Source organism: Calidris pugnax, unplaced genomic scaffold (assembly GCF_001431845.1).
Source record: "Calidris pugnax isolate Ruff unplaced genomic scaffold, ASM143184v1 scaffold144, whole genome shotgun sequence".
Classification (NCBI taxonomy): Eukaryota; Metazoa; Chordata; class Aves; order Charadriiformes; family Scolopacidae; genus Calidris; species Calidris pugnax.
In genome coordinates, this window is record NW_015090911.1 from 1,268,143 (window position 1) to 1,295,819 (window position 27,677).

General features: G+C 42.2%; 1 protein-coding gene and 1 long non-coding RNA gene across 12 annotated transcripts in view; one reads left to right on the forward strand and one right to left on the reverse strand.

Moving 5' to 3' along the window:
- CELF4 (CUGBP, Elav-like family member 4) overlaps positions 1–13,426 on the reverse strand; it is a 736,913-nt gene extending 723,487 nt beyond the window's left edge. For all 11 annotated transcript variants that reach the window (XR_001412848.1, XR_001412847.1, XM_014949395.1 and 8 more), the window contains exon 1: positions 12,870–13,426. Coding sequence is in view for 9 of the 11 variants with exons in the window: in XM_014949395.1 (XP_014804881.1) it covers positions 12,870–13,149 (280 nt within the window). In the remaining 2 variants the exon portion in view is untranslated. The remainder of the gene's footprint in view (positions 1–12,869) is intronic.
- A 4,056-nt stretch (positions 13,427–17,482) lies between these two features.
- The window catches only part of LOC106892300, a 137,616-nt gene continuing 127,421 nt past the window's right edge, over positions 17,483–27,677 (forward strand). The window contains exon 1 of the long non-coding RNA XR_001412846.1: positions 17,483–17,665. This is a non-coding gene — a long non-coding RNA (uncharacterized LOC106892300). The remainder of the gene's footprint in view (positions 17,666–27,677) is intronic.

Here is a 27,677-nt window from a genome sequence, read left to right on the forward strand (position 1 = left end):
ACTGATGTCCTTTGCCGGGTAGCAAGGAGCAGAGTCACCGGGCTCACTGGTGGCTCGGCTATTTCCTTTGGGATTAAGAAGCTGCTGCCAGAAAAATCCTGTCCCTGGATCAGCATAGGGGAAAAGACAGGGGAATGACACACGTATTGTGCAACTCCTTTTATGAATAAACTCGTAAAATCTAATTCTACCAGCACCTTTCTGGCCTTTTTCAATGAGCCGGTCAGTAACAAATGATCATTTAACAGCACAAAGCAGCCGTTATATGGGAGAACAGATTGAGGCTAATACAACACACGTTCCCCTCCAAACAGGAACCCAACATTCCTTCTTCAATTTTTTTTTTTTTTCTCCCCATCTGCAAACACTGTAAGTAAAGCTGAGTAAATATATAAATAATTAAACAAACAAATACTTTCCCTGCTGCCCCCGGGCCTTTGAAACTGAGACTTAGTTGGATTTCAGGCAATCAAACAGCATCACGTTCACACACTCACACTGCATGCACGCTTCCTCTCCGCCTTTGACAGAATATCATTGACTTGAGTGCACTGTGATGATTTCAAATAGACTAGGGGTTAGATAATCGACTCTACAAACACACATACACACATGCACACTCCAGCTCCTCCACTTATTTCATAAGACATAAGCACAGATGGGATGGAAACACAAAAAAAAAACCCAACCCCACATGGATTGCTATTGACGAACTAACTAAAACTGTAACTGAAATAATAATTGAAAAATAATAAAAAAAAAAGGAGCCTGCCTCATTTGCTTGTGAGATCTGTGTTGTAGGAGATCACCTGAAACCATCATTTTAAATGGAAAGGTTTCTAAATTAATTTTATTGTGACTGGATACTCGAGGTCACTGGTATCTTGTTTATTCCCCACAGTAAGCTACTTCTTGGGTAGCAGAAATGAAAACTCTGTTCTGGACTACCTTGTTCTGCCAAAGTCAGGGACATTCACATCCCTGCTTAAGGATTCACACAGTGTCTGTCGTTTGTGAGACTGGGTCAGAGTCTAACTATTGACTTCAGAGAGTGTTGGTTCGGTCCTCAGCAAATGGACGATGACTGCCAATTCCATCTGCCCATACTGAGGGCAGGAATACACTTGTCTAGAGGGGACTTGTTCTTTTTTACTGACCCGGTGAAGGCAGATACCTTCGGCTTGATCCAAATCGTATTGTGAACAATAGGTTTGGATCAGGCCCTTAGAGAAGAAAGGTGGGATGCAGCCCTTCATCAAATCCTTGAGCTTTGCAGCTCCCTCAGTTGCCATAACAATGAAGAGTATATATGTGATTCACTAAAAGAAGAAAGAAAAAAAAAAAAATCAAGATCCTGAATCAGTGAGTGATGATATTCCTGCAGACAGAGAATTTCAAAGGCTGAATCCTACTCACACAATGAAAACTGGCAAAATTGCCATTGACCCTTTCTTAGCAAAGCAGGGACAAATATGTATTTACAAGTGAAATGAGCAAAGCTAATTTTCCACCTCCCCACTGCATGTTTTTTGAAAGCATGTTTTTGTGATCTGCACTGAAAGGGGCTCTGATGTAACACATTTGTCATCAGAGGTGCATCAAAACCTTTACTGAGAAAAAATAAATGTCAATTTTATACCATTAACTTCTCCCTCCTAAAAAAAAAAAGTAAAATAAAAAAAAATCTGACTAACCTAATATTACAGATGGGGAAATGAAAGATCAATAACTCACTGGAGCCAATGGGAATCTTTCCATTGATTCAACAGGTTTCAGATCAGGCCTGAAGGCACCGAGCTTAAGTGACTCCATCAGAGAGTGTTGGTGAGTAATTATCCACGCTGTGATTAGAACCCAGGCATCCTCACCGCCTGCCCTCACCCACCAGATAATGCCCTTCCTTTGAAAAAAGCTGCAGGCACAGGCAGCAATTTAAAAGGGGTAGCTCTGAGGTGTATTAGACACTAGCAAATAACCCAGAATGAATGGCAATGCTTTATTTTCTTGTTTATTTATTTGTTTGTTTAATTTGGTGTTAACTTTTAGTAACCCGTAGTAGGATGTAAAACCTAGCATCACTTTATCACTGTTATCTCCTGCAAGATCTTTACGTTCATTTCCTTCTAGTGTTTCGATGGGTTGGCTTGCCTTTTTATTTTATTTTTTTTTTTCTGTCTCTAAGACTAAACTTGAAGTTAAATAATTTGAAAGATACTCTTTTCTTTGGTATCATAATTGGCTGGATCCAGAATCTTGCAAATAAACATGCAGCAATGGTATGCTTTTTAAAGACTTTGCCAAAGGATTTTTGTTGGTTGTCTTGCCCATTCCTCACTTCCACTCCTACTTTTTCATTTATTGCCAGTATCTTGAATGAGATTTCTTTTTCTTAAAAGAAGAAAAAAAATCCATAATAAAAAAAAAAGGAAGAAGGAAAACAAAGAAAAAAAATGACCAGACTCCCTCCAAATGCACAAAAACAGAACAAAACCCACAGAATAGCATAACTGAATAACAATATATCTTTATAAAAGAGGGTGAAAAATTGCATCCTCATCCATGTATTATTGAAGATGGAATGCGATCAAATAAATCGCTTTTAAAAGCAATTAAATGCTCACAAAAGAAAAACACTTGCCCTGTAAACTGAAAAAGGCATAATGAAATGCAAACCTTCTTGAAACTACCATATGGAAACTGGAACGAGACACTTTGGGCTGAATGGTATAGTGGAAGGAGTGAACTAGCATACCTAGATAAGGTAGCCTATCGCTGAAGAGGGAATAGTTAGGAAATTCGGAAGCAAGCAGGTCTGTGTATCTGGATTTAGATGAGTTAACAACATAAAGGCAGTCGCATTGCATATTATCGGGTATCTTGCAGAACTGCCTCTAACTTAGGGCCCAATCCAAACACTGCTGCAGCAAAGATAGAGTTTTCCTGAAGACTTTGGAGCGGGTCTGTAGCTGCTCTGCAAAGTCCTTTCCCGTCAATTATAGATTATATGTATCATAGAATATACATTACTTCCACCCTCTTTTTCCCCGCATTCCTTAAATGCTGCTAAAGGAGTGAAAAAAATAAAATAAATCAAATATTTCATTGCATCGCTGTGTTGAAAAAGACCTCTCTGGAATGAATCCTGTTCTGACAGGGGCTGAACTGGTTGACCAAAATGATCACGGCTGCTCTGAGTTTCTCGAGTCCCTAGCTCCTCTGCAGCTGCCAGGTAAAGACCGAATCCTAGAGAAAGGGGTATTTCATTTTTCTGTCTGGGTCAGAGGAAATAATGGGGAAGGAACAGAGCCCTTCCTGTAAGAGGCAAGGAAACTGAGTTTTCTCTGGGTTAGCTTTCAAAGAGGTTCAAGGCTGTTCGATATATTCAGAAAAGGTATCTCCCTCTCACCGCCCCGCCATGCACCATTTCAAAGAAGTGCATCTTTACCTTATTATATTATTAGAATCAATCAATATTATTAATATTACATGTAGGCAATTCTGTAAATTCTTCATAGTTCTCCTCCCTGCCTGTTAACAGCAGGTACATTATACAGTCTCTGGTTAGATTGGTCAACTAGCCTATCGATAGTCTTAATAAGCAATATCTATATTGTGACCTTTGCTCACAGAACTGAATCTCTCCTATAGGGCTGTCAGATTTCTTAAAGAAGTATTGATAAGCTCATTACTGTATTGCTACATATAATTTTAGGTGTGATTTTCACTCACCCTCAAGTATCTAGTAACCTAATACTTTTCTTTTTCCTTCCTAAAGCATTGGCCTTTTTACAATTGATCAAATAGTGAATTAGAGCATTATAGAGAGGAAACATAATCAAGGGATTTCTACAAGCACACTGTGATATATCTTTTGATCTTCTGACAACCTTCATCCCTCTGGATCCTAGGAAGGAAGCACTGTTTTATAGGGATATTATTAGGCTGATGCTGCTTTATACATCTACCTGCAAGAAGCTACCGAATCCGACAAAGATATTTGTGTGCGTTTGCAGTGAGTGATGCATATTATGTGATGCGAATCTGTCCTTAGGGACCAAAAAGGAGAGGAACTATGTGCAAATGCCCTTTCGATACATGTGTGCGTACACAGTCTCTGTGTATTATATACACAAGCATTTGAATTAGAAACAGGCCAAATATGCAGTCAAATCTCATCAGACCAACTCTGTCTGCAAAGCTCCATTTTTATTCTGTTTGAAGAAGCTTCATGTCCAGAGTTATCTGCCCCAGCGCATTGGGAAGTCAGCCGGGATGCCACTAAAATATTTTGGAGGCTCAGGCACAATGCACAAATAAACCAGAGATGGATTAATTAAGTGTGACTGTATCATTAAATTAGTATAATGAACAAATAGCTATGTATCATATTAAACTCTGCATATAATTCCAGGAATAGCCTGTTAAGTCACCTGCCACTTTCACGCAAGAGAGTGATCTCTGTACTGTCTTTTAGAAGGGAATTATTTAGAGGCCTATATCAGTCTGTCTGTACTGAATGCATGTTTTCATTAATATGCACATATAATAAATGTTTGCACGCGTGTGCGATATACAAAGGTGTCAGGCATACTTCTATCTCTCTGTGTAGGTACATTTCATATAAAAGTTCATTCTCGGACACACCTTTCATGCAAAATATGTCTTTTTATGTTTTCCAGACTTCAATAAGGAAATTACAGACCACAGCCACATAAAAAGGAAAGAATAGCCTGCATTACAAACTGTGTCTGCACTGCACCTTGGTCTATCAAACAGTAATCAACTCTCTGTCACCAAATACTTTGAGAGACCTAACAGCAAAGGCTTCTCTCACCAGCAACTATATATCCCAGGAAACATCAACATTGCTAACAAAGCCATCTATGAAATAGTTAATGTTAAACAATGATTGTCCATGTTCAACAAAGGAGGGAGAAATAAACAGATAAGGGTGAGGTAGATCGAAATCTGCATGCCTCATTGGCTGAGCTGTCGGATATTTCTAATGTATCTGAAGGGTTTGTTACTAAGAACCTGTTAAGTAACTTTAAACCTTTGATCTGTAGCCAGTCTTAACAAAGGTGACAATTAATTAAAGGAGAGTGCATTGCAATAAAGTTACACCGTGGTCAGTTTATATATACTGTCCAAAGCTGGTTCACAGAAGTCACTGTCAATTAAAGTCTTCTTGGAGTCCAGTTCATTATCAATTTTTCCCCCTTGCCTTGATCAATATTTTTGGCTGCTTCTGCTTGACAAACTTAACACAATGTCTATATCTATATGTCTTGCCATTCATTTACATGGAATAGATGGCTGTATATGATTTATTTTTAGCTACTATGTATGGTCAGGCACTTTATTTGAGAGGTTTAAAGCTCTCATCCATCTTTATTTTAAGGAGCGACAATAATAAGCCCTCTCTTCCATCGAGGGGATGTCAGTTGGACATAATGAATGCACATTAAAAGCTGCATTCACCTGTGTGTGCATTCAGACTGTGGCTCACGGTGACAAAAGCAAACAAATGCAATATCTGCGGTGACATCCTGACTCCAGTGCACACCAAGTGCTACAGCACAAAGTAATTCAATAGATCCTGCGATCCCCAAAACGTAACAATGCATCTCGAGGAGCTACAGAGAGTGAGAGGCCCCTATAATATCTACCCCAGCCCAGTCAGTGAAGCGACGATGGAGGAAAAGCCATAACTTTAGCTCGCCATGGTTATTATTTTTCCCTTTTTCCGCTGCAGATTTTAATACATAAGGGTCAGTCCGCCATGACAAACCCCGGCAACAGTCATACGGGCATCGGTGGAGCAGTTAAGTGAGTGAGAAATGTGGCTGGGGTCTGACTTTTGTCAGTTCCCCAGCTTTGTTTTAGTTTTAGTTTCATTTATGGAAGGAAAGCTAAGTTAGGGGACAAACCAGCAAGCCTAGAAGTTGGTAGTATTAACCGCAAGTGCTGTGGCTTGCTGTGTAAATCTACAATCCAGAATTTAAAGGGAGTACGAAACAGTGAGCAAGTGCAAGCCTGCACCAGGATTTCCAAACATGAATCCGCCGGAATCATGGCAAAAATCTCACTGACTTCTGCCCATTGGACAGACAATGGGGCTTCGCTCCCTAAGCGAAGACGATGCTGGGGTTAATGAAACACCAGCCTGTTTCTTAAGGCCGGGGTTCAACTTAGCTCACTTAACACCTTACCTGCTCAGTGCAAACTCTTACAGGGCAGAAACCAGACAGCGCTGAGTGGACAGGTTATTTGGAGCCCTGCAGCCTCCGGCTGTTACGGAATATAGCCAGCACCTATGTGAGTCTATGGGCATGTGATGTTTTTTTTTCTCTATTTTAAATGCAGGTAAGCAGCCCAACAGCCTAGATCATCTCCCCCACTTTTTCTCCCCTGGAACCATTACTGCCTGTCGCATAAACCCGCCTCGGTTCACACTTGATTGACGGGAGGGCCGGTAACAGCTCCTTTAGTGTCGTTATGGTCTGTCGGGTCAGTGCGGCTGGTATGCATGCATACAGGGTATGCATGATAAAAAACACCCTGACGTCTTTCTGAAAAATGTGGCTGTGTGTTTCCAGCTCTTAAGGCTAGGGGAGGCCCTCTTTGGTCATCCAGCCCCTTTTGCCCCTTGCTCTTGACCACCGTGCATCAAGAATCCTCTGCCTGCCCTCCTTGACAGGTACAATCCACTTTTCGGTTGAGCACAAGACACTTTCTACAATCTCACTCACTCTTTACCCAGGCAAAATTTCCAGATACTCTCTGACAACTTCCTTCAAAAGGCTATTCCATCAACTGCCTGGCTTTTATTATACTATGCAATTTGAATCCTCCGCTAAAGAAAGGCCTGTCTGTGTCACCGGCCACTGGCCGATGCGGTACACAGGACCAGATGAACCACGCTTTTCATCCAAGGTGACAAGGATTCTCAAATTTTCCCCCTACTTCAGTGCTGACATTCCCGATCTCTTCTGGCTGCATACAGGAAAGAAATAAAATAAAATAAAATAATCAAAACCAAACTGTCCCCTGTTTCTTTTGTTATAGTTCAGAAATCAATAAGTTCCGGATTCTCCCTTTAATTAAAACCTTGTTTTGGCCAAGTAAATGCTATAAAATTTGGTTGTTGTTGCTATTTTTTTAAGAAAAAAAACAAGTACCTTTTTTTCCTTCCCTAAAATGCCCAAAAGCACCAGTATATGTAGATATTGAGGGACAAAAACAGTCATAATGCATAAATGTGTAGGAAATGTAAGTCTAACCTGGAGAAAGGTAAGAAAAGAAACAAAAGCTCTAGAAACACAAAGTTTAATTTCTTTCTTTCGTACACATTATGTAACTTCCAAACAAATCCATTCTTGTAAGGATGATTAGTTGATATGGTAGTGGGGCTAGCTGAAGAACAGCTTTCAGTGCAAAACTTAACAGCCAAGCGAGAGATCCCAGAAAATTGGAGTTTGTATTGGAAATGCTGACACAACCGTAACAACAACATCATAACTGGCTGCAGCTGCTTTTAGAAACCAGAATCCATGTCCAGACCCCTGAAAAAAAGAGTTAACATATAACCCTCTAATTTATGAAGCAATCTGGGCTATCTGTTTGACATTATCAAATACACATGCATGCTCATCTGTACGGGAGATTATAATGTACAGGGGGTTGCTTTTTTCCTTTCTCTTCCATCAAGCTATCCAATTGCATTTTGATTGTTTTAAGGGGTGGTTCTTTAGACCTAAGGCATAAAGCCTCCTCTGTTTTATTCCAGTTTATTTGTGCATTTACCTCCCTAAAACTTGTTTGGTTTACTACCATACTAAATGCTGTATGTGTTGCTTTCAGCCAGGCAAGCCTTATGTTTCAATTATGGAGGAGTTTATTCAGCACCTGTATTGCGCTGTGCTTCTTTTCAACTAAATTTCCATTTCCCAAAGGCTATATGCATGAACGTGTACACAACTCTTTTTCCTGTATGTATACACACACACAAATCTATACATTTATACATATATATCATCTTAACTGAATGCTTATTTTCATTGCACCTTTGAATTTCTGAGATATACAAAACCTTCATAAACATCCTTGAACTTAACAAGGCTTTTAATTTTTCTATCATTTATCTTTGTATTTGAACAGAACAGAATATAATGAGTGGAAGCCTTGTTCACCTACTCCTGAGGTGTCTTAAATTTCAAATTTATTTATACTTTTGAGAAGGTAAAGCAGCAAAAGAACTAAACTATTGTTTCCATACGGCATTTTTCTAGCTGCATTGAATGCTTATCGAGTGAGGTTCAGGTCAGGTAGGAACACCATCCTAACCGCGGGACTGCAGTGGTGGATTTCCAGGAGGTTTGGGGGATTTTGTGCTTTTTTCCCCCATTAAACAAGGGTTGAAAGAATGTTGTAGCCCTTAGGTCTATGGATGACTCTTGCTTTCCCACTGCAGACTATCTCCACTCTTTAAGTGCACTCACCCGCGTGTGTTTCAGTTAATCTCAGTTAAGTGTGGAATGTTGATTTCTTCTGACTTCCTAAATAGAATATTACGGAGACCCGTGTGTTTTGAATGAAAACACATTCCAGGCTTTGGGTACAAGCAAGATTCGACAGAAAAGGCTGTTTAAACCTATGGGGACAATCCTATATTTAGATTACATTAATTCATAAATATTATACTAAATACCACTTAAATTGGCCTTAAATGACTTCAAAGATAATGCATTATAATATGGCTGTCCTGAGAGCACTAACCTTTATGTCTCCCAGTAACTCAGCCTTTAAGCATACTCCACTGCTAGATAAGAAGGGGGGAAGTTATGAATGAATGGCTTGCTAAATTGTTCAAGTGTGATTAGTTAACTCCGTGTGTGTGTGTGTGTGTGAGCATGTGGGTGGGTCAGCTCAGCCCCGGTAGATTTCTACCCACGGATCTCAGCACACAGCCTCTTCCCAACCCTAGAGCAAAGTACCACAGCAGAAGCCTGTCCCTGCCCCGTGTGGAGAGAAGTGAGGACAGGGGAAATATGCAGCAGCTACGCTCATGCCATGAGAGCTTGTTTTCTCGGGAATCTGGCAAGCCTTTCCCACCTTCCCTGATACACTGCTTCCCCTGTACCCTTTTCTCTCTTTGCGTGCCTGCAAGAGAATCATGCTCCCCTGCCTCTTCCCTGGTATCTGGCCTGGTATTAGCCGGGGCTGCTGGTTAGAGAACCTGGGACTTCACTCTCCTTTTGCGATAGTTTTTTTGGGAGAGGGCGTAGACATGTACTTTATCTTCAGGTTCTTAATTTTCAATTTCCTCATGCTATACAGCAGCACTACAAGAAGATCTCTGCATAATATTTTCAAGAATACACATCCTGTGCTCTCATTTCAATGGATTTACACCTGAAATTACTCTAGTTGCTGCGTTTTTACTTCAAACTAATTCCTGTCTCTTCCCTCCTCCCAGTGCAAACCCACCTTCTCCCCCTCCACACCCAAGGTTTGCTCTCTGTGCACTTAAATAAACTACAGCCCACTATTAACCCTTCAGAGTATACCGCTGCCACAGCCTCATCCCCTGGATTAGGAATGAAATCAACTGAGAGTGATGGATCAATTAATGTATAAGCATTATGCATCACTCATGGAAAGCATCTTGGGGTTTCATATTGCCATACTACCCCTCAGAGCCAAGTTGGACTATCTTTGCGCAATTCTTCACCTATGCCTGCAAAGCAAAGCCAAAATAAGGAGATCAGAGTGAATACTATGTTTCACATTACTGCATTTAGGGAAGGGAAAAGAAAAAAAAAAAGATTAAAAATGAAATAAAATGAAATAAAATAATAAAAAAAGCCAAACACAATCCTCATCCTTCAAAGCCCCATCATGCTTTTTGACTTAATAGTAATTAATCACTACTGGCAAGAAAGTAATTTTTTTCCAGGTAGCCAGAGGCACATTTTTATCAGGATTAGCTAATAAATCAGCGGCATCGCTAGAAAGGAGTTCAAACTCTTCTTGGATGCACTAAATAAAACCGATCTCTGAAACGCTGGCAACTGGGTGTCTATTGAAGCTTCACTCAAACCCTAGCCTGTGCAATAATAATCATCATCATCATTTTTCCTTCCAAAGTCCAAAACTTCTAGGAGGTTAAAAATTACTGTTTTTTCCAAGATGAACTCATGCAATTTGGTTTGATGAGGTGACAAGATTTCCCACCTGGCTTTTTTCCTAGGTTGCAGCTTTAGAACAGAAATGAAATGAAGGGAAATGAAGTTAGTATCTTGCTTAATTCAGGAATATGTGTTAAACACATCCAAGCAAGATAAATGATCCCTCTCTCTCCTCTCTCCCTCCCTCTCCCCCTTCCTGAGTTTGTCTCTGTGAATACAGGCATACAGTAACAGAAAAACTGAACTGAAAGGGGAAGAATTCACATCTATGAAATAGAAGATAAAGTTAGCGCATAGATTGATTAATTAGAGGTTTAAGAGAAAACATAAGAAGAAAATCTCATCAACAAATCAAAATAACCTCCCTCCACCACAAAAATGCTTTATCGAGGTGTTAGCTCAAAGATTTCCTTTACACTATGTTGAATGATTCTCTTCAGTGCAGCTTTTACTGTTGTTATTTTTATTTTACGGAAAGCTTAGATAATTTTTGCAAGCACATGCGTGCACACATGAGCTCAGAAGCTACTCTTACTATGCCTCATCTATTAGACGAAACCTCCCAGGACCTTTCCTTCCCTGTGCTTCTTGCTATTATTTTTATTGTTATTATTACTAATTATTATAGTATGGGTGTCATATTTAAATGATGCCCATCAGACCTCGATGTGCCTTCTAGGAAGCTAGTCTGAAAAGAAAGCAAGGTTTGAAAGGGCTACACTGATCATTGCAAATATGAGAAGGGTGTTTGGAGAGACCGGCAAGAAAGGAAGGAAGAAATATCCTATAACTTAGACTGAGTCCCCGGTCTCCGAGCCCTGAATATTTCCTCTAGCCTGTACGAAACTGGTACTTTGCACTGTCAGGGTATATTTTCACTCGCATTTCCTGAGGGTGGAAGAGAGGAGGAGAGTAAGTGGGAAGGGGGAAGAGATGCCTGCTAAACATGCTGTTAAGTTCAAGATTTACAACTTGCCAAGACATCTGGAAAGCTGGGAAGCCAGTAATGCTATTACCAGTGACTCTTTCTGCCAGGAGTCCACCAAGCTGGAGTAGACACTGCTACCGAAGCTCTCATGTAACAGATGCAACTTCCACTCCCCCCGTGAACCCCTGCAAAATCTTTTCTCCTTCTACACTAAATTTGGAGTCCCACCCCAATTACTTCTGATCTGATCTCTCTTTTTTTTTTTTTTTTCTTTTTTTTTCTTTTTTTTTTCCCCCTTAATAACTACATATCTAGTGAAATAAACACATATGCATACACATCTATATACAGAACCTGAGTTAATAAAGTGGCCCACTTCACTCCCGGGTCTCTCCTGCTCCTAAGCGGGGCTACCGTGCAAATTATCTTCAACTTCCTCCCTGCGAGTCCTACTTTCCTACCCGAGGATCTGAGCATCTCTCCCCCACTACACACACCCTCCCCCACCCCCAAAACGTAGCATCATCTAATCTGAAATGCACCTCCGGAGATCCTAAGCTAAGCAGGGAAAGGAGCAGGCAGAGATGGAGTGAGCGAGGCATCGCGTGGGGAGTACATCTCCACTGCTTTTAAAGAAAACCTAAAAAGTTCCCAGGATGGACTCTGGGCACATTAAAGTAGTGCTTGGAATATACCCACTCAGACCCTTCTCCCCTCTGGAACTAAACTGCAACCCATCCCTTCTAGCTCACTCTCTCCAACACACACACTTTGTGATTTTGTACACCACCAACCCCCTGAACTCCCACCCCACTTGAGATAGATAGGCTTTTTTATTGTTGTTTATAACCCTGTTCCCACGTTGAATAAAACCAAAATTAAATACTTCCCCCGGAGCAACTCACTCTCTAGCTTTGGAGCAGACTGCAAATAATAATCGTAACAGCAGAAAAAAAAAAAAAAAAAAAAAAAAAAAAAAAAAAAAAAAAGGAACGAAGGAAGAAAGGAAAGAAGGAACGAAAGAAGAAAGGAAGGAAGGGAGGAAGGAAGGAAGGAAGGAAGGAAGCAAGCAAGGAAGGAAGGAAGGAAGGAAGGAAAGAAAGAGAGAAAGAAAGAGAGAAAGAGAGAAAGAAAGAGAGAAAGAAAGAGAGAAAGAAAGAGAGAGAGAAAGAGAGAAAGAGAGAAAGAAAGAGAGAAAGAAAGAAAGAGAGAAAGAAAGAAAAAAGCGCCGGTGGCAGATACACAACAGTTGTAAAAATAGGGGCTTCCCAGCTCCGCGCAAACAAACACACGGGCAGACACACGGGCACACACACACACACCCCTGGCTGGAAAATGTGTGTCTCCCAAAGATAAATAAAGAATTCCTCTCCCTCTTTTCAGCACCACCGGCGAGCGGACAGCTCCTGCCCGCCCCGCCGCCCGCTCCTCCGCTCGCCTGGACGCCCCGGCTTCCGCAAGTGGCGGCATCTCTCGCCCCCCAGGAAAGGGGGGAAAAGAAACAAAAATACTAATAAAATAAAGCAGACGGAGCTGACTCCCTTCCCTGCTTCTCTCTCTTCTCTTTCCAGGAGGGTCTATTATTTCTTTCCCTGCCCCCCCAGCCTGCCGCCTCCGCCCCCCGGGCCAACCAAAAATGAAATAAAATGAAATGAAATCGAAAGGAAAGAGAGAAAGAGAGACCCAGAGAGGGAGCGGGAGCCTGCCTTCCTCTCCCGATCTCTCCCGGGAAAGTTCAGGAGGTAACTCACCTTTGTGCATGCCAGTGAACCTGTCCTTCAGCACCGTCAGTTCATAGATCTTCCCGAACTCCTCGAAGAGCGGTTTGAGGTCTTTCTCGTCCAGGTTACGGGGGATCTGCCCAATAAAGAGCTTAATGGCATCGTGGTCCTTCATTGGGATGGTGGATGGGTTTCCGGGACTATGGTTTAATCCGTTCATATGCCCGTTGGTGCTGGGGTTGCTGTGATTGCTACTCAGGCTGGTATTGTCTGGTTGTCCGTTTGCTAACGTGGCCATCTTTATATACATAGAGAAAATCTTCTTTCCTTTTTTTCCCCCTCTTCTTTTCTCTCTCCCTCCCTCTCTCCCTCTCTCTCTCTCTCTCTCTCCCTCTCTCTCGCTCTCTCGCTCCCTCTCCCTCTTTCACACACACACACACACTCACACACACACACACTCCTCCCTCTCCGTCTCTCTCTCTGGGTCTGATCTGATTTTTTTTTTACATTGAAGATCTGTGTCCTTTCCGTTTAAACAGGCTGGATCGGTTCAAATTCCCAGCCAGACTAGGGGGTGGGGTGTGAGTGTGTGGATGTGTGTGTGTGCGGGGAAGGGAGGCTGGGGGTGGGGGATTGCTTTTGCCTCTACTCTGGCTAAACCCCCTCCTCCCATCTAACCACCCCCCTGTCTGTCTGCCCGGGAGAAGCTTAATGGTATCTTCCAACACAGCCCCTGGCTATAAATAGCACTAGGCGCATGGCTCTTTGAGAGACAGTCAATTTCTATTGTGCCAAGTGAGCAAAGGGGAACGGTTGCGTTTTTAGGACCAATGATGATGATTTTTTTTTTTTCCTTTTCCTTTGCAAGCCGTGCGATCAATCGCTGTCGTTATAATTTCAGTGATCATCGGGAAATCTGCCTTTTTATTTGAGAGGGAGAAAAAAAACAAACCCAAGGTGTTCTGACTTCTTCCTATTATGATGATGTCTCTTATTTATTATTTACTCTTATTATGATTTCGCAATTGATAATAAAAGCAGTTCAGATACGGACGAATCCTCGGGCTCAGAGGTTGCTTTTGCTGTTGTTGTTGTGGTTGTGATGTTACACGCTCTCTTTACTATATCTGTTCGTGTTGAATATAAAAAAAATGCATGCTTTTTAAGCTCTTTTTTAAAAAATTATGCTGATGATAATGACATCAAGCTAGGAAAGAAGCAAACCGTGTTATTGTAGCTTTTTAGAGGGAGACGAAAAATACCGAGATGACTATTGTTAATTGTCATGCTGCCGATATTTATTTTACGTACAATCAGTGCGGGCGTTATCTCCTATACTAGCTGCGTGTGGTGTGTGTGCGTGTGTGTGTGTATTGGAAAGGGATTGATTAGATAAGATTTTCTTGCCCGACTTTCAAGCCATCAGGATATTCTGTCTCTCTCTGATGGAAACATAAATCGCATTTTGTAGTCATCAGGGATCGGGAGTTGCTTGTCCGAACAATGCTCTCTAGACAAAGTGTACTGTATGGTGGAAATGAAATCAGCTCTCTTTTCACAGCATCTGGGGGGTGGGGAGGGCAGGGAGGCTCGGATTAAGGACACAACTCCCCCTTGTCCCCCAAATAATAATAACAGTAATCCGGACTGTAACAAAACAAGGCTCTGCGTGCGCTCAGAGCAATTTTTCTTTTCTTTTTTTTTTTTTTTCCCGGTAACACGTGTGACTGTAAACGGAAGGGGCAGCCGTGGAGGAGGGAGGTTATTAGTTTAAATTTGCAACGTTCCTGCAATGTTTTATTGACCGGAATTTATTTTTTTTATTTCTGTTTCAAAAAAAAAAAAAAAAAAAAAAAAAAAATAACAATGTGCTTTTAAGACTATCAATAATTCTTTCTGCCATGTTTCCTACCAAAGCAAATAAGAGAGAATTTTCTTTTTAAATTTAGTTCGGTAGAAGTCTTCAGTTTAGTTGATTCACATAAAAGCCAGATCCATCCTTTCCTGAACATGGAAAAATTCTCTACTTCAGATTGTCTTTGTAACGTTGTCTTTTAAAAATAGTGTTTTAATTTCATAATATCTGTATAACAAAAGAATATTAAAAAGGAAATGAGGAAGTACCTGCGAGACAAGGACAATGTGGTAATGAAGATCTCGAATCCTTACAGCAGAATATACTCCAGGAAGTCACCTTTGAAACATCGTTGTCATTTACATTTTTTAATTCAGTAATTCAAAGAGATCTGTGTAAATGGAAATGATATCCCGGTAAAATTATTAGGGAAGTTAAAGTAGGTATGGAGAACAGGCAAGAAGAAAGCTGGTGAAGAACAGATGTTACCTTAGGATCTGTCATGGGTGACTATGGTAAATTTAAAGACTCTTTTTAAAAGCATCAATCCAGTTTGAGCTACGGGATTGTTTACCAAGTCATTTTCTACACCAGCATGATGACTTGGTCTCTCTTTAAAGTCTGCTGCTTCCCTGTAGTGTTGTAAAATATTACCTTTTATTAATTACCTTTTTTTTTTTCTTTTTCCCTTTCCCGTGCGAGCTCTGCGGGGATGAAGCTGGGAGAAACACCACCAGGCGAGCTCGGAGCAGCCTGCGAGTTACCTGTCCTGAATCCCCCCACCAGGCTGCAGTCACACGCCTCCTGCCCGTCTCCCTTTACCCCGGGGGTGCCCACAGTTCCCCCCCAGCCCCCCCAGCCCGGTCCGGGCCGCCCCTCGGCACCGCGGGGGCTCCCAGCCATTGTTCCCGGCGCCGCCGGCTGCTCCCCGCGGCGGAGGCGGTGGCGGCCCCGGGGGGGCGGGCTAAACACCACAACACCTTTGCAGCGGGTTTTCACTTTATTTGGCTTTTGTTTTAAAGAACAAGAGAGGCAAGGAGGCAGCGTCTCGCCCTCTGCCCCGCTCCCCGCCTTAAAACATAAAAAGAATTTAAAAAAAAAGAAAGCAAAAATAAAATACCAACCCGGTGCAGGTGGCTCAGCTATTACAACTACTCCCGCGACTGCGAGTCTTCCCGTGCCTTAAACGAGCGCCCCTGCCAGGAGACGAGCGCGGAGGGTCCCGATTTTGGGGGAGGGAGTGCGGGTTTTGGGGGGGTTTACAGCAGGGCTGCGCCCTTCCTTCCCCGGGGCGGCGGAGGGTCCCCGCGGAGGCTGTGGGGTGGGGACAGGGCCCTCCGGATCCCCCCCCCCAACATCCTCCCCTTCCCCCCGTAGCCCGCACCTGGGGGCGACAGCCGAGCCCGGCCCCCCGGCAGCCTTCGCTGTCTTTTACGGCTCTTTAAATATCTTTTCGCCGCTAATGGGGAGGCAGCTGCTGTCAGGAGGCGCCGAGCGCTGGGGCTGGTGGCAGGCACCGCGCATTGTCTGCTGTCTGACCAGGCAGGCTGTTTATTGGGGTCTAAAGGAGGGGATCTGTCTGCCTTCCCTCCCCCCGGCACGCACTTCACAACGTTTAAAGGCTAAAGACGGGGAGGTCCGACAGCCCGGGAGGTGGGGGGAGGGGGGGGTAAAACCCTCAGACGGCCCCCTCTCCCGAATTTCCAGCCCCGTGACTCACCTGCTCTCAAATCCTTGCCTCGGACTGTGATAAAAGAATGACAAACAACAACAAAACCCGCACGAAACAAAGTCTTCTGCCACACAACCCTCCTCACCCTGAACCAGGACAGCAAAAAATCTTAATATCTGCCCTTTCTGAACCATAAAATGCACCTGCGACAGAGCTGGGAGGGTTCACTGAAGGAAGTCTTGTTAAATCTTTTATATTTTTTTAAAATTATTATTTTTTTTTTAATTAAAGAAGGAATATCCACTATAGTGAAAAGTGAAACAGCATCCGGCGCTGATCCATTCCACGGACAGCTCTGTTAGCACCTTGTCCGTGAGCAGGCCACTCTGCCTTGCAATCACAGCTTATCCCAAACGAAAGCTAATTAAAATAACAGGGCAGTGAGAAGAGTTGTTTTGTTGCTCAGCGAGGGTGTCCCTTTTACAACAATATATATATTTTTTGAAACTTTGAGCTGGTCCACGCCCCGTTTTCACAGAGCCGTAAGTATAGTCATTTAGAAATGGATGCCGTTCAAGTACAGCCCCCTGGTGCACAGGCACAGCTGTGAGGGGTGGCAGGATGAAATAATACGGACACAAATATTGCTACAAGGGCTCTGAGATGAACACAGCTGCTGCTGTGGATAGAAATAAGCTATACCCCATAAGCACCTTTACACATGTACGAGGGGCTGTACTGGATTTTAAAGAGATACAGGCAAAGGAGGAGTGGAAATTGTTATCTATAAACCAGCCTTTGCTGAGCAGTTCCCAAGTGAGAAATGTTCCCAGTGTAATCACAGTGGGTCCAGTTCAGCAATCCGTAAGCAGGGGAGTCCACGAGAATTTGATAAGAATAAGGTCTTTTGTAACAAGCTCCAATTTCTCCTGGAGAGTAAAAATTATTTATCTGCTTGGAACAAAAATAAAGCACTTAAAATCCTCCCCCCCCCTTTTTTTTTTTCTTTTTCTTTTTTTTTTTTTTTTTTCCTACGTGTCTACTTGCCTGGGAAAAAAAAGCACCTCTCCTTCCAAGCCGATTACAGCCCCATTTGCTCCTACTCCTCACGCTGTTTAGTGTCTTTTCTTTCTTTGTTTGTTTGTTTTGGGGTGGAGGGGAACCTGTTTCTTCTGGGGGTAGACCACCAGCGATTCGTACCTCCTCAGAAGAATTGCTACCCCGAATCTGCACAATTTAGAAGAATGCGCCGACGGCTGCTGGGGTGGGAGCAGAGAGATGCAGCGGGACCAGCCACAGGTAGGCACACACCTCGTGTGGGAAAGGGTTTGCAGCACCAGGCTTTGGCTTTTAATGTGCCTTTCAAAGGGCTTGATTGATTGCTGTTAATCCTGCGAACAATTTCGGTGTTGTTAACAGGACTGCCCGCATTAGTAAAGGTACTTGCATGCATTAGTATGCTCCTCGTCCCCATGACGTCAATAGACAGCTTTCCAATGACTTCCAGGAGGGCTGGATCAGGCCCCCGCTAGCAGCAAGTTTTTAATGAACACCGTTTGGTGCAGGGGAAGGGGGGCATAGCGAGACATCAGTCCTGAATATCTTCATTCTCCAGGAAACGAGCAAGTAAAGAAGAAAGGGAGGAGTAGGCCAAAAGGTTGCTGGAGGGGGATTCTTCTGCTGAACTTCAAAACCCTGGGCCCATAGCACACAGAACTGCCATTCACTGAATGATATAAAATAAATTGCAGGACAGTTTTGTTCCAGATAAATAAACAAACGATATGCCTGAATTTGGTTTTTAAATAGAGAAAATAAATTTCAGGCAAGTTTCATTTCCAATAAATCAAAAATATGCCTGAATTTTGTTTTTAAATAGTAATTTATCCTTTTTTTAGACTTAGGTAGCTAAATCAGCCCACATACTTCCAGATTCCCCTTAGAGATTTTCCAAATAAAACCTGAGACCGTTAATTGCAAAGATACACGTTCTGATCACAGCTGAAAGATACATCTCTCGGCTACTATTAAAGGGCCCAATCCTGCCAAGTCTTGTAACTCAGCTGGTATTGTGTACTTCAGCTTGTTAGGCTTTCTGGGGAGCGCTGACAGGATCAGGGCCTATTAGCTGTGTAATCAAATAAAATAATTGAGAGCTGCATGTGAGTCTCTAATACATGCAACAAAAGGAGAAGGACCATCATCTGCTAAACTTTGGGTGAGAACCCAGGGATCAGGCAATGGGCCCGATCCTGAAAACCTTAATCTGCATTGTTGTTAATCAGTCTGCTGTGGTCAGAGGGATTATTCATCTGAGGAAGGATTACTCATGTGAACATTTGCAAGATTGGTCCCTGAATTAATGCGTGAATCAGTGTGGGTTGTTGGTTTTTTTGTAGGGTTTTTTTTTTTTCCTTCTATTTTTTTTTCTCCCTCTGCCGTAGTTATAACCAAGAAGGTTGATTGAGGAGAGAAAAAACTATTTGTATCCAAAGGAGCTTAGTACAGGATTTTAGTCAATGTAGGCAACAAAAGGTATCACTGTAATAAAAGGGAGCTTTGTTTATGGAGGCCTTTTGTTATTAAAGTAGCACTGGTGAGTTTCAGGTGGTAAAGCAAAGGCAGCAATGAAACTGGGGGTTAATAGAGGACAGAGAAAAAGAAGAGAGAGTGTATGCGGGTGTTTGCATGTATGTTTAGACACAGGATTTGTGCAGAGACATACATACACATCATTACTCTCCACCCAATGGATTCTGCTATTTAAATAGAGCTCTCCAGAATATTCCTATTACCCATGCTGTGAACTCTGTGACCATGTTGTATCAGTCCTTTGAAAAGAATATCAAGTTTATTATCTCCCCATCCCTTTTCCATAATATGTATGTCCCTGTACATAATGAGTAATGAAAGCAGGCAAGCTTGTATTGTAGGGACAATAATGCTTCATGTTAATATGGTCCTTTTCATCATCAAATCATTGTGCAATCATTAACAAATTAATGCTCACAGCGCCCCTGTGAGGAAGGGAAATTTCAGTTTAATAGGATCTGGTAGCACTGCTGCCAGTTACAAAGGTTGCCTCAGACTTTCTATAATAAAATTCTGTTCAGCTTTGATAAACTGAACATGTTTTGGCTGAAATTCTCTAAGTTGGGTGCCTGCATTCAGTTAATTGTTTCTCAAAAATTTCAGCCAGAGCTATTTGTCTGTCCCTGAGAATGACCCAGAGGAGAACTGGGCTGGTTTGAACTGAGTCAAATGAGATGCTTTGTAGAGCTCTCCTGTCCCCATGCTTTACAGCATGATACTAAGAGCTGACAGGAGGTGAAGCTCTTTCTCAAGTCTTTTTGCTATCTCGGGGAAAATCTGCCCCAAAGTGGCCAATTAAAAGCCCTGGGAAAATGGCAGTTCTCACACGCTCACCAGAGATGCAGATTTCCAAAACCAGGTTCCTCAGTGACTCGGCTCTCACCGGGTACGCTTCAGCAGAGACAAGCGTTCTTCCTGTCATTGCAGCACTGGCCTAGGACAGACCAGGAAAAATTGGATATCTAGATACCTGAGACAAAAGCAGGGAGTTTGTCTTCCCTGAGCTTTTGAGGGCTGACAAGGAGATCCAATAGTGAGGCTAGAGTAGAAATTAAAAAGAGACAGCTGGGGAGAAATCAGAAGAGCTGGAAAGACAAAGGAGGTTGGAGTACACTGGGAAGGGTTGAGAAGCGAGTCCAGAGAACAGGGTTAAGAGATTTATTATTTTCCTTAATATTAGCCAAGTTTTTGGTATGGCTTTGGCCCCTATCAGCCTCCCAGGCACCTTCTGGGTGCAGTTTGGAAGTCATCACACCTCACTAGGGTGTTTCCAGTAGGCACTACAGACAAGGATAGTGTGTTTTTTGGGAGAAGAGATTTTAGCCATATGAGAATGTGCTGTCCTGCGATTTCGACCTAGGATTGAAGAATATGCCATTTATTTATTTGCATTGACCCAGTTAGCCATGGAGAGCTTGGAAGGAAAGATTGTACTGAGACACAACACTCTGCTTCTCAGTAACAAGAATCTGGGAAAATGGTGAGAAATGGGAGGGAAGATAAATCTGATGGGGAACCGTGTGTGGCAGAATAACAGAGAAAAGGGAGGGCTTAATAGAAGGAATGTAAGTGAACATTGGAAAGTAAGCTGTGGAAAGTATACTGGATCTGAGAGCGTGTGGGGTTGGCAAACTCAGGGACAGGGCACTAGAAAGCTCAGGCAGAAAAAGAGATTCAGAGAGCGCCAAAAAGTGAAACCGAATATTGGACTGAAACCGAGAGGGGGAATACAGTGAGAAGGGATGGATCTGAGACAGGGGTGAGTTAAAAGAACAAGAGGCTGTGCCTGGAGGAGAATATTTGCCTCAAAATGCCCACTCTCCTGTGTGCTTGAAATGGGAGGCAGAGTCCTCCAGTCCTCTGCAGTCAACAAACGGCACTGTACATGCCATCTACTCTGTGAGTGATCATGTAATTAAAGGCTGAATTAGAATGCATCTGTACAACAAAGGAAAATCCAGGTTGTGCATGTAACCTCAATTCTGGGGGCTCTTAGTGTTTAAGTGCTTGTCCTTGCAACCAGAATAATTTCCTTTTAATTAGGGCTTGTGTGCATGTTTGTGTGTGTGTGTATGTATGTGTACTTGCAGATCTGTGTGTGCATGTGTGTGTTCACATTTGTATTTATTAATTGAGATGGCAGAAACGAAGCAAAGAGCTCCAAGGAAAAAAAAAAAGTACTGCTTTTTTTTTTTTTTTTTCCCTCCAGTTTGGGATTAGGGGAATTTAACTTAATTTAGGTTAAAGATGGATTTTAAGCCGGCTTTTTGGGAGTGTTGGCCTCCCACAACTGTAGTCACAGTCAGTGCATGTTCTTGAAAATCAGGCCTAACTCTGAAAAGGACTTTAAGAAGCTAATTCTTATTTGGGTACCCAGCTGCTTGCTGAGCTTCTGAGAGAACCAAACATGGAGATTAGGTGTGTGACATAAGCATCCCAAGTCAGTCGTCACTTTTCAAGTGGAGGTTTACAGCCTCAGGGGAAGCAACGACAAAATTAGTGATCAGATTCAGAACACCCTGATATCCCGTGGCATGTTTTACTTCTGAAGCTATACCCAGCCTCTCTTCAAACGATGTATGTTGTAGGCACAGTCTCAATATTGGATTGTTTGCATTAATGAATACTTGTTTTAAAAAACCCATTCTTGCTCCTATTTTATTCTCCGAGTAGCCGGAGGGAATGTCAGTCAGGGTCCAGCATCAATGCTGCTGATTTCACGTACCTCATTCTAATGCAGATGCATGGCAGATGACCAAGTACTGACAGTGTGTAGGAGCGTGTGTGCACGCGTATGCGTGCACCCACACATACACATGTATAGAAATACTGTAGACAGAGAAGGAGGGAACTATGCAGTCAAACGTGCAAAAACGCTCCTCATCAGCTCTCTGTTGGAATTTCATAATATCTTTAAAGATTTTTTTTTTCCATTTGTTTTGTAATACCTCTCTCTGTCTCTCTGCCTATTTCACTATCTCTCTATCTGTCCATCTATATATCTACAAATCTATCAGTTCTTTCCTGTCTGATAGATGATATCTCTACCCATATTATTTGTTACTGGTGTTACAAACACAGCCAGTTTCCTTAATGGTCAATTTTCTAAATCCATCCCAGAATTTTTGAATGCAATAAACTTTAGATCTGGTCTTACACCTTTTAAAACTTCTATTTCTTAGTATTTTTGTCTGTTTCTATCCAGGATAGTAAATAATCTATACCGCGGACTGTCTTCTAAAGGCCAGACATGCAGATGGAGGCCATAAAGGAAATAAGCAAGGATATACAAACTGTCCAAGGCTTCAGCAGGAGAGGGAGAGACTACTCATGGTTCTACTTAACTGTTTAGCCAACCCAACATTAATAACAAGTGGAACAAATACAAGAGATCGTCTGGCTGCTGTGTGTGCACACAAGTGTGTATTCTCTAGGAAACCATATAGAGCCTTGGTCACTTCAAAACAACTTTTCCACCTGGGAGCTGTTTTTATCTGACAACCTTCCGGCATCTCAGGAAAACTGCACATTGCATGTACCTCCCCGTGATCTTAAAGTAATAGTTATAGTACAAGTGACAGCGTAATACAAAGATTCAGCCTCCATTTGTTCCATTGACTGCAACAGAGGGGTGAAGAGGTCTTTTCCTGTATTTCCACCTCATGGGTTGTGCTGGGCCTGAAATTAGAACAGACAATTTTTCATCCTTTGTGCTTTCTGCATGTATCCATTTAATTTAGGAGCCCCAATTACCTCTGTAGTTGATGCTGAAAGATAGGTGTTATCGACAGCTGTTCATTCCTCCAGACCTTTAGCTGAAGAGGAAATAGTAGATTTGAATTTAGAAAGAAGAAGTGCCAGATGTCTAGGAGGCAGCATATGAGAAAAACCCTTAGAGAAGTTGTCAAAAGAGGGACTGGAAAAGGGGAAGAAAGAAACTGAGAGGGAACGCAAAAGTGAAGAGAAAACTGTAACTCACTGGGAAGGCGGGAGAAGGTAAAAGAGGAAGTAATGCAATGAGTATAAAGATGTCATGACCTTTGTGAATTTTTCTACACCCCCCCAAAAAAAAAGTCCAGAAGATGAACAGCAACACTTGTACATGCATTTACATACATATATTAACATTGAAATTTAGGTTATGCTAGTATTAGTTTCACATATATTTGGAAGTCAGCCTTTTTGTATGAAATCATGGGGCAAGTTTAAATATGATTTTAAACTTCCTCACACTGGACTGACTGGAAGACCTCCCATCAATATAAACAAGTGATCTCAGAACATGGAAGAAGTCAAGTGAAATACTGATATCCAAAATAGGTCAGCTGAAGACTAAGACCCCAAACAGAAGAGTTCCTGTCCCATAGTTCTGCTTCCAAGCATTGGCTTATACTGTGCTTTTGCCAGTGCACAGCCAGAGAGACACTAAGAAAAGACCTAGAAGAGCCCTGCTAAATCACAAATTGACAGAATCAGACCTTGCTTTCCAGGGGCAATTGATTTTGAACAGAAAAGTCCTGGGCTTCTGCCCAGTCTGAGCAGAAGAAAGGAAATAGTACGTTTCTTCTTGGTTTTAACTGCAGGAAATGTCCAACTGACTAATCAGAGGAGTGCATGGTGTCTGTTTGCTTGCAGCACAACTTGAACAGAACCAAGACCCCAGAGAGTGGGTGATGAAGGTGAGGCTATACCATTCTTTCATCAGAGAGAGAAATACATAGCAAACGGCAGTCGTGTGGAAATCCCAACTCTGTGAAAAAAGACCTGGGAGTCATGGTAGACAACAGGATGAGCATGAGCTAGCAATATGCCTTGTGGCCAAGAAGGCCAATAGCATCCTGGGGTGCATCAAGAAGAGTATGGCCAGTAGGTCAAGGGAGGTCATCCTCCCCTTCTACTCTGGTAGGCCGTGGTGAGCCTGCATCTGGAGTACTGTGTCCAGTTCTGGGATCCCCAGTTCAAGAAGGACAAGGAACTGCTGGAGAGGGTACAGCAAAGGGCTATAAAGATGATTAGGGGAATAGAACATCTCTCTTACAAGGAAAGGCTGAAAGACTTAGTTTTTTTTTAATCTGGAGAAGAGAAGGCCGAGGGGGCATCTGATGAATGCCTGTAAATACTTAAAGGGTGGGTGGCAAGAGAATAGGCCAGTCTTTTTTCAGTGGTGCCCAGTGACAGGACAAGAGCTAATGGGCACAAACTGGAACTTAAGAAGTTCCATCTAAACATGAGGAGGAACTTCTTTACTGTGACAGTGGCAGAGCACTGGAACAGGCTACCCAGAGAGGTAGTAGAGTCTCCATCTCTGGAGACATTCAAAACCCACCTGAAGATGTTCCTATGCAACCTGCTCTAGGTGGACCTGCTTTCACAGGGGGGTTGGACTAGATGATCTCCAGAGGTCCCTTCCAACCCCATATCATCCTGTGATTCTGTTTTATTACTATTGCCTATGAAATCAATGGGGAGAGGGAATTCCTTAGCAATGCACCTGAGAGAGAATTCTGCTCCGTTGAAGAACTGGGATGAGGCCATGGAGAAATCAGCTAGTTTAAAGATTTTACATGGTTGAAAATCACTATGTAATGAGATTATTCCCCTGCACATATCAATATATTCAATGTCTTTGGGGTTCAGTTGTTATAAAATGGAACATTTTTAGTAAAGAGATGTCTATAGGTGATTTTCTTTTAATTCCGTATGGCCTGTGAGCCTCAGGCCTGAGCAAGCTTTTCCTACTGATGTGTGGTCCCATCAAGCTGTAAGAGCCTGAAAGGTTAGTTGTCTTCCACAGACATCTCAAGAGGTCAAATTAAGGCATGAGCCTTGCTGGTGGCTTGTGAATTTCTATTACAGAAAATGGACTCGTCTAGGTTTCAGAACACATAGGAGTTTGTGCTTAACTGAAGGTGTAGGTACAATTTTGGGTGACTTGTATTCTTCAGGGAATTTTCTTCCAAGGGAACAAGTGCTGCAGTCCAAAGGCCATCAGTTCCTTCTATCTTTTCATCTCCTGAGCTTTACAGAAAATCTAGATCAGGTTTCACAGCCCATCTCAGTAAACCTCAGCTTTTTAATCTGAAAGCAAGAGCTCTTTCAAGCAAATGTAAATTCTGTCTCAATGACTGTTGTAAAATATCTTTGTCTATATTGGGTAAGGATTTTCTCTTTCATGCCAAACAATTCAATAAGAAACTTTGCTGGTTTTTAATTCTTCTTTTCTATTTTTTTATGAAAATAAGAACTGTGTGAGGGGGAAACCCCTGACTGAAAGCCACCATAGCCCCAGAATGCACATCAGTTTCAAAACACTAAGATTAATCTCAAGTGTTTCTAAGGATTGAAAGTTGCAAGGAAATCTTTATTATTACCTCTCAAATATACATTCCAAACACTTAAGTATACACTTTAAAAAAAACTCTTTCAGCTGTCATATCCTCTTTTCCTTCTTTCAAAACACTCAACTTGGTCAGCAGCAGATTATACACTAAACTTTCCCCAGTTATCATATCTCATTGATTTTGTTCTATTTGCCATAAAGTTTATTGAAGGTTTGAAAATCAGAACTCAATAATGTCAGGTGAGCTTTTGAGGGCAATGTGCCTTCCGATAAACTAATTCATCAGCTGAACAACCTCAGTGTGCACCCTAATATAGACCTTAATAGTTGGGGACATTTCTGGCACATACAGCTTTCAATGGGTTTAATATCTATTGTAATATTAGTAGGATCGTATCCCTCTTGTACTTAAGCTTCTGTAAACTGGAAGATACTCTGTTATCAGTGGATTTACATGTGAGTTGAAGCCAGGCTAAACAGTATTAGTTACTTAACTGGGTACAGAACAGCTTGTAGACACAACAGTGTTTCCGTGTCCCTGAGCTCATATCAGAATGAGATTCAGGACCGCATCAAGGCTCCCGTGCCATGGTTTCCATGGAAAGAGAAGCGAGACATGCTGTCTGGATGGGAATTATTGTGTGCTTTTTTCCAGATCACTCTGGTTTGTGTAATCAGAGGATGAGAACAACGATGATTTAACAAAAAAATCAGCAAAACAACATCAAAAAGTATTTTCTGGTTAGTTGGGACACAGTCTTTATATATGTTGGTCTAATCTGAACCCTAAAGCACTCAGCAGACTTTTCCAAGGCTCCCCACAATTGTATTGTGCTGGTAGTGAGGGACATTAATGACAAAAACTGAGTTGCATTCCTGAGTCTAATGTCGCTCTCAGTAGGGCCATCATGTATTTATGCTGACCTCCAGTTTCCCACTTGTACTGAGTAACAGACTCAGTCATCCTGCGTTTTTAATATTTAGATTTTGGCTTATAGAAGACTGCAGAAAACAGGAGGTGAAACTCCAGATGAATCTCTGGATAACATTTTCATTCCTGACTAGTCAAAATGGGTGGTGGAGCTGTTTTTGTCTCTTCAAAAAACACAAGAGTGTAACATAGCAAGACTCAGAACTAGTCACTAACTCAAGTGAATTCCTAAAACTAGGTGGGAGAGCTTTAGTCCTAAATTCATCAGTGGTCCATGAATGCACAGAGGAAAGGTTACTGTGGTGCATAAATACCATATTACACGTAGCAGTTTCCCTGGACACAATAATTTCCTGGGAGATAATTTGCATCATGATGGACTGAGTTGCATGGGAATCTTAGCAACAATGAAACACTCTTCTGCAATACGATTCAATGCTTACAGATGCAATGAATGCAAAGGGCTGAATGTAACACTGTTGCTGGCCCTCATCCAGTTTTCTGATGGAAGAACAGTCTAGAGTCCTGAACTCACTCAATCAACCAAGGTCCAAGATGGAGGAAAAGAAAGAAAAGACCATTAAAGTCAGAAGTGCAGTATGCAGAATGAGGGCTTGGGCATGATTATAGCAGAGTTTTTTAAAGAGGAGGGAAGGTGTGACGCTCTTGAAATCATCCTCTCAGAGGCTGTCGAGGGGGAAGTTCAGCATCCCTTGGCAACAAGGAAACAGATTAATATAGAGTTAATAACATTCCCAAGGCCAGCATTCTCCCCCTGAAACAGATTCTAATATAGAAGGCTACATGTGAGCTATTTTTGTGCCTACAATGACTGCTGTGTTTGCCTCCACTCCCGGCATCACTCTCATTGTACTGTATGTAAAGCACTTTGGGACACATTGGCTATGAAAGGAAGTTCAATTTGTGAAACCAAATTCTATTCTACCCTCAGTCATTGCACACTGAGCCGGGTCAGCTCTGCATTCATTTCACTTCTTTTTTTTTTTTTTTTTTTTCTAGAATTTTCGCTCCAGGGGACGGTGCCCAGGAGGCAGATGGGTCTGGAGCTTGCTGTCTTGGTTCTGTGAGTGCACAAGACCATACGTCAGCTCTGGCAGACAAGGCAAGATGGTGGAGATGGTACATTGAATCACTAGCCTAGTTTCCCAAGCCAAGATATGCCTTGAAGAAATCGATGGTCAGGCTAGAAGGGCAGACTGATGTTAGGTCTGTTCTAAGTGCTGTCATGGCTGTGGTTTTCTTTTCTAGCACTGTTTCATGCCGGTTATCCAAAATTTAAACCATGGCTTTGTTGACTAAGCCTAGTGCTTTTCCTTTGATTTTTTTTTTTTTTTTTTTTTTCCAGAATTTACAGCTTCTGCCTGCCTTCAGAATTACCAAGGCAGCACACACATGATTTTATATGTCATACAGATATTCTGTTTTTA